Below are 13480 nucleotides of genomic sequence, written 5' to 3' on the forward strand. Positions count from 1 at the left end.
AACTCCTGCTTTTGACATCTCTGTGTTTGGGATTTCCTCACAGCTTAGCAGCAGGTTCTTAGAACAGAGTCAGGCCAAAGCCAAGTACATTTATGCTGTAGTGTGAGAAGGCACAGAGCATCACTTTCACTACCCTCTGTTAGTGAATTATTAACCAAGCCTGCCCTTGCACCTTCCCCTACCCCATCCCCTCTTCCCTAAACCCTGGCAGCCACTATTTACTATTTCTATGAATTTGTCTATCTGGATAATCCCCATAAAGGAAATCATACAACATCAGGGAAAGACACACAATTCATTTTTGATAGGTAGCAGTGTATTTCTGGAAGAACATTTGGCATGCCTGCATTGTTACAGTCAGTATTGCAAAATGCACTCAGCCCTATTTTCCTTTTTTTTTTTTTTCTTTTTTGGTGAAGGTGGAGGCTGGAACAACTGATTTGCCAACCCCCCCCCATAGTCAATAATGTGTAATGCACTCAGCTCTATTTTTTTGTGGGGGGTGGGGCCTAGAGCAACTGATATTCCCTTCCCATTGCAGCCCTCTTTTAAGACACTACAAAAATTTTATTCCACTAGGACCAGGACCTTATCGTTTTAACTAGATCTTAAAATGGTTAAGATATCTTTGATATAGCCTTAAAGTTTTTTTTTTATTGGATATTTTATTTCCATTTTAAATGTTCTCCCCTTTCCCGGTTTCACCTTGGCAAACCCCATATTCCATTCCCCCTCCCCCTGCTTCTGTGAGGGTGCTCACCCACTTTGACCAGGTGATAGTACCCAGTATTAAATCCTTCCTATGGTTCAGGCCTTGTAGCCACTCAGAGAGACACTGGTACTTCCATAACAGTTATGCCACTGTTGCATCTGTGGGCCATCTCCTGCCAAGCAGGTTGGTATTGTAGTATGCAAGGTCCCATGTTGGGGAAGACCAGTGATGTCTTTTCTCTCTCAGGAGCCTGCATAGCATTAAGTAATGTAGCAAGAAGGAAGAGAGTTTCCTGGAGATTCAAGGCTGATTTCTCTATGTTGTAAAAATATTTCTTGAAGGTAAGAAGATTGACGGATAGCCTTTACCATAATTGAGAGTCTTTCTTGTTTCCTTTAAGCCACAATGCACATAGCCTAATAAAATGATATATTACTAATCTGTAATTTAATTCTTTTAAAATTACATTTACCAAAAGTCATTTCAATCTTGATAAAATTTTATGTTTCCTTCCTCATGCATTATTTCATCTTTTTAAAAAATTGGATATTTTCTTTATTTACATTTCAAATGTTATCCCCTTTCCTGATCCCCCACTGCAAAACTCTCTCTCCCATCCTCCCCCCCCTTCTTCTATGAGGGTCTTCCTCCACCCACCCACCCACACCCATCTCCCCGCCCTCTTTTGGGCATTTATCTAGCCTTTGTAGGACCAAGGACCTCTCCTCCTATTGATGCAAGACAAGGCCATCCTCTGCAGGGTATGCAGCTGGAGCCATGTGTATTCCTTTGTTGATGGCTTAGTCCCTGGGAGCTCTTGGGGAACTGGTTGGTTGATATTGTTGTTCTTCCTGTGGGGTTGCAATCCCCTTCAGCGCCATTGGTCCTTTCTCTAACTCCTCTATTGGGGACCTTGCACCCAGTCCAGTGGTTGGCTGCGAGCATCCATCTCTGTATTTGTAAGGCTCTGGCATGGCCTTTCAGGAGACAGCCATATCAGGCTTTTAGCATGCACTTCTTGGCATCCACAATAGTGTCTGGGTTTGGTAGCTGTATATGGGATGAATCCTCAGGAGGGACAGTCTCTGGATGGCTTTCCCTTCAGTCTCTGCTTTACACTCCACCTTTGCTTCTGTGAGTATTTTGTTCTCCTTCTAAGAAGGACTGTAGCACCCACACTTTGATCTTTTTTCTTCTTGAGCTTCATGTGGTCTGTGAATTGTATCTTGGTTATCTGGAACTTTTGGGCTAATATCCACTTATCAGGGAGTGCATAGCTTTAAAGTTCTTTTTTCTTTTTCTTTTTTTTTAAAAAATATTTATTTTATTTATGAGCACATTGTAGCTGTCTTCAGACATACCAGAAGAGGGCATCAGATTCCATTACAGATAGTTGTGAGCCACCATGTGGTTGCTGGGATTTGAACTCAGGACCTCTGGAAGAGCAGTCAGTGCTCTTAACCACTGAGCCATTTCTCCAGCCTCAGCTTTAAAGTTCTTAACCTCTTCTAGTTTTGTTCTGCAAACCAGAGTACTAAAGTCATCTGCTTCCCATTTTATATCAGCATCTACTTGGGTGACAGGCACTGAATAATTTCTGTGGATAGTTTCTTTCAAAAAAGCAGACTCTTAGCTAGAGGAGCACAGCAGTCACAGTGAGTTCCAGAAATGATGCAGAATCTAGCTGGATATGATGGCTGGACTGATTCCTTGATTATAGTTCATTCCTGCTGCTTGGGAGTTTCTGTTTTCCCCTTTGGATTTTTGTTTTTACATCTTCTATTGTTTTTCTAGAAAATGTAGACTGTACCTAAGTCCTAGTTATGGCTGGTTCCTTTTCTCTTGGAGCATCCAGCACCTTTTTCATATCCTCTTTCTTTTGTTGTTTAAATTCAGTCTGGTGTTTGTTTGTTTGTTTGTTTGTTTTTGTTAATCTTGTATTGGTAGTTAGGTGTTTGTGTTGCTATGACCAGATACCAGATAGCCAAGGAAAACAACTTAAGGGAGGAAAGATTTATTTGGTGTACTGTTTCAGAGAGCTCAGTCAATATGTAGTTTGTGGTTCTTAGGTCCATGGTGAAATGGAACATCTTAGGAATGAGTACAAACATGCGATAGGAGATTCTTACCTCAAGGTGCACTAGAAACAGAGGATTCCATGATAGAACTTTGACAAGACACAGCCTAGGGTCATGCTCCCAGTGACCTATTTCCTCCAGTAAAGAAAGCTTATGGAAGGGACTGGAGAGATGGCTCAGAGGTTAAGAGCAACCACGATTCCTAGCAACCACCTGGTGGCTCACAACTGTCTGTCATGGGATCCAATGCAGTGTACTCACTTATAAAAAATATTTAAAAAGAAAGCTTATGGAAAATTCCATTGGCATTCAAGAAATAAGTAACATGAATTTAAAATTTCCAATGAGTCATTCTCATTCTCTTTTCAAGTTAAAAATTGCTTGTGTATGATCCTAGTACTTGGGAGTAGAAGGCAGAGAGATCAAGGGTTCAATGCTAATCTGGGTTGTGTGAGACCCCGACTTATAAAACAATGGTAACAAAAATCAAACTAGGGCCAACCAGATGGACGAGATGCTTACGGTGCAAGCCTGGTGAGCTTTGATCCTCAGGTCTCACATAGTGTAAGTAGAGAAATGGCTCCCATAAGTTGTCCTCTGACCTCTACCTATGGAGTGGAGTGTGTGTGACTGTGTGTGTGTTCTCAAGTGCACACATGCGTATCTGAGTGAGTGTGCATATAGACAATAAATAAATGTAATGTAAACATGAAGAAAATTTTAGAAATTCAACAGCACAAGAATATTTAAGAATATTTTTTCTTCATTACTGTTTTTGAGGTTTCAGGGTTTGTTTTGTTTTTGTTTTTTGAGACAAGGTCTTACTGCAAGTCCCAGGCTGGCCTGGAATTTATAGCAGTCCTGCTTCGATCTTCTAAGTGCTGGTGCAGAACTGTTTTTAAACATTCAGAAAAGTGTTTTGTGGTAGATTGATTTCTGAAAGTAAACTAATTTTTGTTTGAATATACTTTTAATAAAAGTATTTTTATCTGTATTGTCAATTCAAAACCTTCTGAGATTTATTTAAGTGTTTTGCATTTTGAGGTGGTCTGGCTTTGTACCTTAGACTGGCCTGTAGTGTTTGATCGTTTCTAGCCTGCAGAGTGCTACGGTTACTAGTATGAGCCATCATACTTCCAGACTCCTTTTATGTATTGATGTGATGTCTTCTTCTCCTTTAGAGTTGTCTGTGTGGGAAGTTCGTCCTCCGTCCACTACGACCATGCCGTAGATACTCCACTTCAAGCAGTTCTGGGTATGTCGCTTGTCTCCTTGGAAGCAAGCTCTTTACTATGTACTAATAATAGAAGTATGCGTGGGCCTGTGTGTGTGTGTGTGTGTGTGTGTGTGTGTGTGTGTGTGTATGTGTGTGTGTATGTATGTATGTGTTTACTTTGAATATATGGACATGGTTGCATAAACCAACTTTTATTAAGAAAATGATTTTTGGGCTGGAGAGGTGGCTCAGCAGTTAAGAGCACTGACTGCTCTTCCAGAGATCAAATCCCAGCAACCACATGGTGGCTCACAACAATCTGTAATGGGGTCTGGTGCCCTCTTCTGGGGTGTCTGAAGAGAGCAATGGTGGTGTAGTCATGCATTAAATAAATAAATCTTAAAAAGAAAAAGAAAGAAAAGAAAATGGTATTCAGTCATCAGAGGAAGGCTGAGTGTAGTACAGTAAGATTTTTCATCTATGTTATTTGTTTTTGACACAGGGTCTCTCGATATAGCCCCAGCTGTCCTGGAGCTCAGTGGAGGTCAGTCTGGCCTCAAACTTACAAGAGAGCTGCCTACCTCTGCCTCCTGAGTGCTGGGCATCACCAGGAATGGATTTTTAACAAAATCACACTCACATAACCTTTATTGTAAAATATTGTTAAAAGTGTTCTATTTCATTATTGTCATCACTCTCTTACTGTGTTTAGTTTATAAATTAATCTTTATCCTAGATATATACGTATACAGAAAAATACAGTATTTGCTTCTATCTATGGCTTCTGGGGTTCTTGGAACAGATCCTCCCCACTTCAGTAAGAGGGAAGTGCTGTGTCACACGGAAGCTTTGCTCTAAGAGCTGAGGAGTCCCTTCTGTACCATTATTCTGGGTGAAGCTTTAGCAACGGTGCTCCTTTCTGTTCTTTGGTACCTGGGTGGCACGGAGCAGAGTCCTCTCTTCAAGTGTTTGCTTCTGTTTTCTGGGAGTTCATTTAGGTCTCTACTATAATGTTGTAAGTTTAAAAAGTGCTTGTTACTTCTATTGATGTCTTACTGACTTCCTTTTCCAATTGGGACATTCTGAGCAGGCCCTGACCTACATCTCCAGCTCAGTAATTTTCAAATTTAAATTTCATTTAATGTGAAGTCTTGCTTTGTAGCCCATGCTAGCTTCAGTCTCAGAGCAGTTTTCCTTCCCCAGCCTTTAGAATGTTAGAATTAGCTTTCTTTTTTGTGAGGATTTACTTTCTTTTTCTTACAGAAAAGCTTATAGAGGAGCTTTGAAAGTCAGTGATTGTGGGACTTCAGAGGAAATCTCAAAATTGCAAATATCTGGTTTTAAGGGTCACATGAGAGACTGCTTCATTCTTCCTGTTGTAGTTATTGTCTTTTAAAATTTTTGTTATCTGTCTGTAAATATTGTTATTTCATAATGCAGACACTTTAAAAATGATCAAGAAAAAGTGGTTTGCAGCTGTAGTGTTACTCTTGACTGCTGTGGTCTGAGTCGATGGTAGAGAAAAGGAAGTAGAAAGGTCTATAAGACTCAGTAGGAAAGCAGAAAGGGAAACACAAGAAAGTATAATATCTTTCCTATTTCTTTCTTCTAGGTTGACTGCTGGTAAGATTGCTGGAGCTGGCCTTTTGTTCGTTGGTGGAGGGATTGGTGGCACTATCCTGTATGCCAAATGGGATTCCCATTTCCGGGAAAGTGTAGAGAAAACCATCCCTTACTCAGACAAACTCTTTGGGATGGTTCTTGGTTCTGCGCCTTATACTGTTCCATTACCAAAGAAACCGGTAAGAATTTTTAGACAGTATTTCAATTTATGTTATAGAATGCTTCCACTCAACTAATTTTTTTTTAAAGATTTATTTATTATTATATGTAAGTACACTGTAGCTGTCTTCAGACACACCAGAAGAGGGAGTCAGATCTTGTTACAGATGGTTGTGAGCCACCATGTGGTTGCTGGGATTTGAACTCTGGACCTTCGGAAGAGCAGTCGGGTGCTCTTACCCACTGAGCCATCTCACCAGCCCAGTTATTTTTGAGGCAGTTTTATGTAGCCCAGACTGGGCTACACTCCTGATTCTCTGGCTTCACCTCCTACATTTGGGGATTATAGGAATGTACCATTATATCTGAGTATGAAATATTTCATCTGGATAGTATTAGTTGTGTATAACTCACTGCAACTTGCCACATGTATGTTTGTTAGTTCTCTTAAACTTGAACTCACAGTAATCCTTTTTTAAGATTTATGTATTTATTTGATGTATATGAGTACACTGTAGCTGTACAGATGGCTGTGAGCCATCATGTGGTTACTGGGAATTGGACTTAGGACCTTGGCTCGCTCCAGTCAACCCCATTCGCTCTCGTCACCCTGCTCGCTCTGGGCCCAAAGATTTATTTATTATTATAGATACGTACACTGCCGCTGCCTTCAGACACACCAGAAGAGGGTGTCAGATCTCATTATGGATGGTTATGAGTCACTATGTGGTTGCCTGGGATTTGACCTCAGGACCTTCAGAAGAGCAGTCAATGCTCTTAACCACTGAGCCATCTCTCCAGCCCAACAGTAATCTTTTTAAGTAGAATTTTAGCCTGTGGGAGTTCCATAAGTGCTCTTAATTACCACAGGAAAAACACAACCATACTACACAAGGGTGAATAAAAGAGATACATTGGACTGAGATAACTGGTCGGCCTGTGGCTGGAGGCACAGCGTGGGTTTATGCCTGACTTAGTGAACTAAGAATATAATGTAGAGTGGTCAGGATGGAACCTATTGTAGCTAGTTATAGCTCCCTTCGACAAGAAAACAAAGTCATGGAATTTTAGCTCTCTGCTGTTTGGTTGATAGGAATGTCTGCCAGTATTCCTGGAACATTGTGCATATTCTTCATCACTTTGTATACTAGCTTAAACTTTTTAACAAATAATTTATTAGTTTAAAAATTATTTATTATTACTATTTGTGTGTGTGTGTGTGTGTGTGTGTGAGAGAGAGAGAGAGAGAGAGAGAGAGAGAGAGAGAGAGAGTATGTGTGTGTGAGAGTGTTGTTCTTCTGCTGTGGGATCCACGGATCAAACTCAAGTTGCAGGCTTATACAACAAGTGCTTTTCACCACTTGGCGGCCTTAGCTTAAAACTTTTAAGCTCGTCTTTAAAAGAAAGGCATTGCACCTACTGGAATTAGAATTACAGGTGGATGGGCTGGAGAGATGGCTCAGCAGTTCACAGCACTGACTGCTCTTCCGGAGGTCCTGAGTTCAAATCCCAGCAGCCACATGGTGACTCACAACCATCTGTAATGGGATCCAATGCCATCTTCTGGTGTGTCTGAAGACAGCTACAGTGTACTCACATACATAAAATAGATAAATCTTAAAAAAAAATTACAGGTGGTTATGAATCACCATGTGGGTGCTGGGAATTGAACTCAGGTCCTCTGGAAAAGCCTCTAGTACTGAGCCATCTTTCCAGCCCTGTTTTAAAAATATTTTATGTAGCTGGCCAGTGGTGGCGCATGCCTTTAATCCCAGCACAGAGTGAGTTCCAGGACAGCCAGGGCTATACAGAGAAACCCTGTCTCAAAAAAACAAATATGTATATGTATGTGTATGTGTATGTGTATGTGTGTGTGTGTGTGTGTGTGTGTGTGTGTGTGTGTGTGTGTATATATATATATATATAATGTATATTGGTGTTTTGGCCTGTATGTATGTTTTTGTATTACATGTGTGCTTGTGCCTGTGGAGACCATCAGAGGGTATCAGATTCCTGGGATCAGTTGTGAGCCACCATGTGAGTGCTGGGATTCAAACCCTGGTCCTCTAGAAGAGCAACCAGTGTTCTTAGCTGCCAAGCCATCTCTTCATTCCCCAATCTTAAATATTTCGTAATTCAAACACAACTTGTTTGCACACAGATATAGACACAAGAGACATACAAAAGAACATGGGCTTTTTGGCCTTTTGCTCTAAATATTTCTTTATGCCTAACTAGGCAGTTCATTCTCATAAGCTGTGGGTATCTGATGTCCGGAATCTAGCATGGCTGAGACCAATTCTATCTATTCTAGTGTTACCTGGTTCTTTCATTATAACCAACTGTTCCTGGCTGGTCTTCCATTTCATTATTTCTTAGACCTTTAAAAGGTCTGCATTGGCTAAAGGAGACAGTTACACAGCTGTAATACTCACAGAATCGTGTGGCTTCATCTAAAATCCTTGGTCAGTTTTAAGCCATATGATCTGGGGGAGATAGCTGGAAGCAACTCTAGGAGCAGGGATCCTGCCTGAGAATCTGAGTGTAGTGTTCATTTGTTGTTTGCCCTAATCACAGTCACAAGTGTCAATTTTTGTGAATGAATTTTTGATCTCTTACTGGCTTTTGTCTGTACTCACTACACCTCAGTTGCTTTGCTGACTGTTCCACTTGAGTAGCATACTGTGCCTGTACTGAACTCTCTCAGAACCTACATGCATTGTGATTTGCTTCCCTTCCCACCTCCCTGGTGCCAGAGATTAGTGCTGCCACTGAGCCCTCAGCTCCCGATAGGAGTGACTACCAGGTTGCTGGGTTGGAATTGCTAGATTCTTCATTATTGCTTTTATTTGTTAGCTCTGTTTTGCTTAATCTACCTTGGCCTTTATCATTTCATATACCAATTGTCTTCTGAACTAAAGCCATTGTTTTTCCTGTGCACCGGGCCTTTCCCGCCTTCAGTTTTCACCCCCACATTTCTCCTGTAAGAACGGAGACGATCTTCAGGTCAGAGTAGAGTCTTCTGAAATACATCAAGTAAAGCATTGTTGTGCTTTCATGGCACTGTTTGCCAGGAACTTTTAAACATTTTTAACTTTTTAAAAACAGTTTTAATGATTTATTTATTTTTATTTTATATGCATTGGTGTTTTGCCTCTGTGTATGTCTGTGAAGGTATCACATCACCTGGAACTGGAGTTATAGGCAGTTGTGAGTTGCTTTGTGGTGCTAGAAATTGAACCTGGGTCCTCTGGCAGAGGCCAGTGCTCTTAACTGCTGAGTCTTCTCTCGAGCCCCACATTTTTTTCTTAACAACCAAATGTAAAATCAGATGGTGACACACATCTTTAATCCCAGCACTTGGAAGGCAGAGGCAGGTGTATCTCTGAATTTGAGGACAGCCTGGTCTACAGAGTGAGTTCCAGGACAGCCAGGGCTATACAGAGAAACCCTGTCTCAAAAAACCAAAAAAGAAAAGAGAAGAAAAATGAGACTGTAAGGATTGTCTGGTGGGCTGGCTAGATGGTTCAGTAGGTAAAGTCTTGCCATCAATACTAATGATCACTTGTTGGAAGCAGAGAGCTGACTTTTCCAAGTTGTCTTACCACCGCATGAGTGCTGTGGTGTGTGCTTCTCCATCCCACCAAAAATGTTGAAAATGAAGACTACTGATTGAATATGGAAAGGTTAAATGTCAGTTTAGAAGCTAGCCATTGGTTCCTTTTTTTCCTTATTTCTTTTTTTTTGGGGGGTGGGGTGGGGTAGGTAGAGAGAATCTCTTGTGTACTGTATAGAAGCATCACCTATCAGGAGTTTCCTGTAGGGAGAGAACAACTTTGAGATAGAGTCAGGAACGAGAAGAGATTATCCCTGAATTTCTTCTGAGGAGACACACATGAAACTGAGGATTGGTAACCACCCGTGTGGCACTCATAGAGCAGAATAAATATCTAAATAAATAAAACTCTGGCCTGGAGTTGGAGTTTGCCCCAGTATGTATGAGGCTCTCTCTCAGGTTTAATTCCTGACAAGAAAAGGGGAAAATAAACCAACAACATGTTACATGTTAATTTATATATGTAACGGGTTGCATGTTAATTTGCATTTTAAGTAAGTGGAAAGTTGTGTATCTTCCTCAGCTCATGCTGGGGTAGAAGAATAGATTTTAGAGTTTTCTCAGTGATGGCCTGTGAGCTGGACGAGAAAGGGGTAGTGAAGGGCCCATTGCAATCACTGATGATCTTGATATGTGCTTGTTAAACAGTGAACATGTGTTTCATAAATTCAGAAGTAACAGTGTGGTGGATCATATCTGCAGTCCCAACATTTAGAAGGCTACTGTAGAAGCATTGGAGTTCAAGACCAGTCTAAGTTACAGAGTTAGACCCTGTTTCAAAAATTAAAACAGGCCAGGGCTGGAGAGATGGCTCAGTGATTAAGAGCACTGGAGGCTCTTCCAGAGAACTCTAGGGTTTGATTCCCAGCACTGATATGGTGGCTTATCTGTTCCAGGGGATCTGATGCCCTCTTCTGGGTTCCCTGGGTACCAAGTACACATGTGATATACAGATATATATGCAGGCACAACACCAAAGACTTAATAATATTCAGTTTTTAAAGAAAGCAGCCTAATTCAAAGAAAATGGGTGTTTTTCTAGTTTCTGTGACAAAGTTTCAAACCATTTCTGTTTAAGTAATCATCTAGGACCCTGTGACCCACTAGCTGCTCTGGTCATTAATAAAAAGGGGAACAGTAAGAGTGGGGAACAACAGTTTTCATTATCTCTTCATTTTCCCCAGCAAATCTCACAGTCTCATTAATGGACAGTAGTACCTTAAGTTAGTCTGGCTTTAACTGGGAAAGGAAAGCAGTTACTGCTTACAGGCCTTTCATGTTGCTTCACGCGTAATTGCATCCTGGAAATAAGAGTAGCAACGAACACATGTTCAATTTTACTCCAGGCCTGTCATCAGTCATTTGTTCCTACCTGAATGCACACAGAAAACTATAATTGTATTAAAAAAAATAGGTAGAAATAGCCTTCTCAGTATTAGTTATATAAGAGGAATAACATCAAAAGGGATGGTAATGTATCACATGCTCTATTATCTATCCTGAAGAAGCCTTTGGTAATGCTAAAACATGGCTTAGTCCATTGAAATTACATTTTTAGAATGTTTTTTGTAGTAATGTCAGTTTCTTTCTATGAGTATATTGCAAAATGTTGATAACCTGACCTTTAAAAAAGAATATTATTATATGTTCCTTTTAAAGACAACATTATATCCTCAATTTTAAACATTTCCATTTCCAAGGTTCAGTCTGGTCCACTAAAAATCTCCAGTGTATCAGAGGTGATGAAAGACTCCAAACTGCCTGTGGCACAGAGCCAGAAAACGAAGGGAGACACTCCAGCTTCAGCAGGTACTGGTTAGAGCCACTCTTTGGAAGGTGTAATGGGAGGAATTGTCTTAATGTCTGTGCATTTAAAGTTAGAGGAGTGGCTTTCCTTCATAGGAAGTCATCTGTTTTCCCCCTGTGGGTTTCAGTGGTTGAGTGGCCATAGTATTGAACTTTGATTAGCAGTTAACTTTAATCCTTGTTTCCTTTATTTGATACCCAGCCTTTTATTCTGTGTATATGTTAAGAGATATCTTTTAAATGAGAACTTTAATTCTTAAAACAACATTTGTCTGATTTTCCTGTTTTCATATCCATTTCATCTCTAAAATTGATTTTCCTCTTCCATCATTTTTGTTTATAAATTAATCTTTCTTAAAATTGTCGTTTCTGAAGTGATTTTTTTTTTTTAATGAATTCTTTTCTTGACACACTCTCTTTCTTCACTGTGAACACACTCTTCTCTGTGTTTGGAACTGTCATCTTTTTCCACATCTTTCATGTCTTCCTTCATCTCTGCTACTCTTCAGAATGGTTAGAGACCCTCTGCCAAATCGCTTTCTTGTCTCTCTCTCCTCCTTTGACCCAGACTCCTTTGTATTCTGCTGTTCTTTTTGATGTTACTGATGTTCCCTTTTCTGTGCTTAGAGTTAGCACTGTTTCTAGAAGCCTTTCTTGAGGTAAGAGGAATTAAAGTGTCTGTAGGCATGGAGAAGACTTTGTGTCAACCTTTGTCAATTTTCTGTTTCTGTTTATTAAACACAGGGCAGTAGAAGTATTTATATGTTTAAGTAGTACAGTGAAGAGCTCAGCAGTAGTTTCCTTCGTACAGGTAACAGCAGTATGAATATCATGCATAACATGTATTTATAGCATCTACAGGGGCAGCTCAAATTATTTCTGCAGCAGGTGATACACTTTCGGTCCCGGCCCCTGCAGTTCAGCATGAGGACACTATAAAAACCGAATGTCCCAACACTAATGAAGGAAAATCTACGTCTGAAACCACAGGTAGTTTAATTATTTATATTATGCTATAGATGTTTTGCTCACCAGAACTGTATTGCCTAGGCAGCCCATAGATAACTGGAAATACATACCTAGACTGTTTCCAGCCTTCAAACTTGCCTAGGGAAGATTTTAACTTCTAAGTCCAAATTGATCCATATGTTAAGAGTGAATCCCTTATTTTCTTTGGAATCCATGAGTTTAGAATCCTCACCACTTTTTGTTGATGTCACTGCTTTCTTTGTATCCCTGTTAGCTGTTAAAAATCTGTTGAAATTTGCTTTCCTCTTGTTCACTTTTGCTGCAAGAGGAAGCATTCTCATCTTCTGTAAGGGAGCGACCACCCGAAGAAGTTGCAGCTCGTCTAGCGCAACAGGAAAAGCAAGAACAAGTTGAGATGGAGTGTATGTAAATCAAGTCGTCCTCAGTGCTCTCTTCATCCATTAGCTAGCACACCTTGTGGTTCAGTAGCCGGTGGGGTTTCTTTGGTTTCCCTATGTCACTGCTTAGTTCCCACCATCATTTCCCCATCCGTGCTCTTTCCACGTAAACTGCTCTTACCCAGGTAACAAGCCCTCCTGACGGTGTGTTAGTGAACATTCCAAATCCACTTCATTTCTAGATGAAGCTATTTTAGAACTCCAGGAAACAGAAATGGATTATTTCAACCTTTAATGCTTATATACGTATGTATAGGAAAGAGGGTGTTCTGGTGTTGCTAGTTTTCAGCAAAACAAGTGTATTTCCTCTTACGTTTCAATACTGTGTGTGTGTGTGTGTGTGTGTGTGTTTAGGTTCACTCACCATGAATGTCTAGAACTCAGAAATTGACTTTAGATATTTCCTTGTATTGCTATTCACCTATTTTTTGAGACAAGATTGCTCATTGAACCTTAAGCTTGTTGTTTCTGCTAGACTAGAAGTTCTCAAGACCTGTGGGTCATGACCCCATTGGGAATCTCCATAAACCATCTACATATCAGATATTTACATTCTGATTCATTTTATTTTTATTTTTTTTGAGACAGGGTTTCTCTGTATAGCCCTGGCTGTCCTGGAAATCACTCTGTAGACCAGGCTGGCCTCGAACTCAGAAATCCGCCTGTCTCTGCCTCCTGAGTTCTGGGATTAAAGGCGTGCGCCACCACTGCCTGGCATTTTAATTTGAATTTTAATTTTTTTGGTTACATTCTGATTCATAACGGTAGCAAAACTACAGTTTGGTTGGGGGTTACTACCACATGGAGAACTGTATTAAGGGGCTGCAGCATTAGGAAAGTTGA

At 40.4% G+C, this 13480-nt stretch overlaps 1 protein-coding gene across 15 annotated transcripts in view; it reads left to right on the top strand.

Moving 5' to 3' along the window:
* The window catches only part of Immt (inner membrane protein, mitochondrial), a 44176-nt gene that overhangs the window by 9577 nt on the left and 21119 nt on the right, over positions 1-13480 (top strand). For 3 of the 15 annotated variants that reach the window (XM_030255665.1, NM_001253688.1, NM_001253689.1), the window contains exons 2-4: positions 3972-4045; positions 5619-5808; positions 11105-11213. In XM_030255665.1, coding sequence (XP_030111525.1) covers positions 3972-4045; positions 5619-5808; positions 11105-11213 — 373 coding nt within the window. Of the gene's footprint in view, positions 1-3971; positions 4046-5618; positions 5809-11104; positions 11214-12062; positions 12201-12505; positions 12602-13480 lie in introns of all 15 variants that reach the window. The other 12 variants (XM_017321823.2, NM_029673.3, XM_030255663.1 and 9 more) reach the window with 6 other exon arrangements.

Source organism: Mus musculus, chromosome 6, assembly GCF_000001635.26.
Source record: "Mus musculus strain C57BL/6J chromosome 6, GRCm38.p6 C57BL/6J".
Classification (NCBI taxonomy): Eukaryota; Metazoa; Chordata; class Mammalia; order Rodentia; family Muridae; genus Mus; species Mus musculus.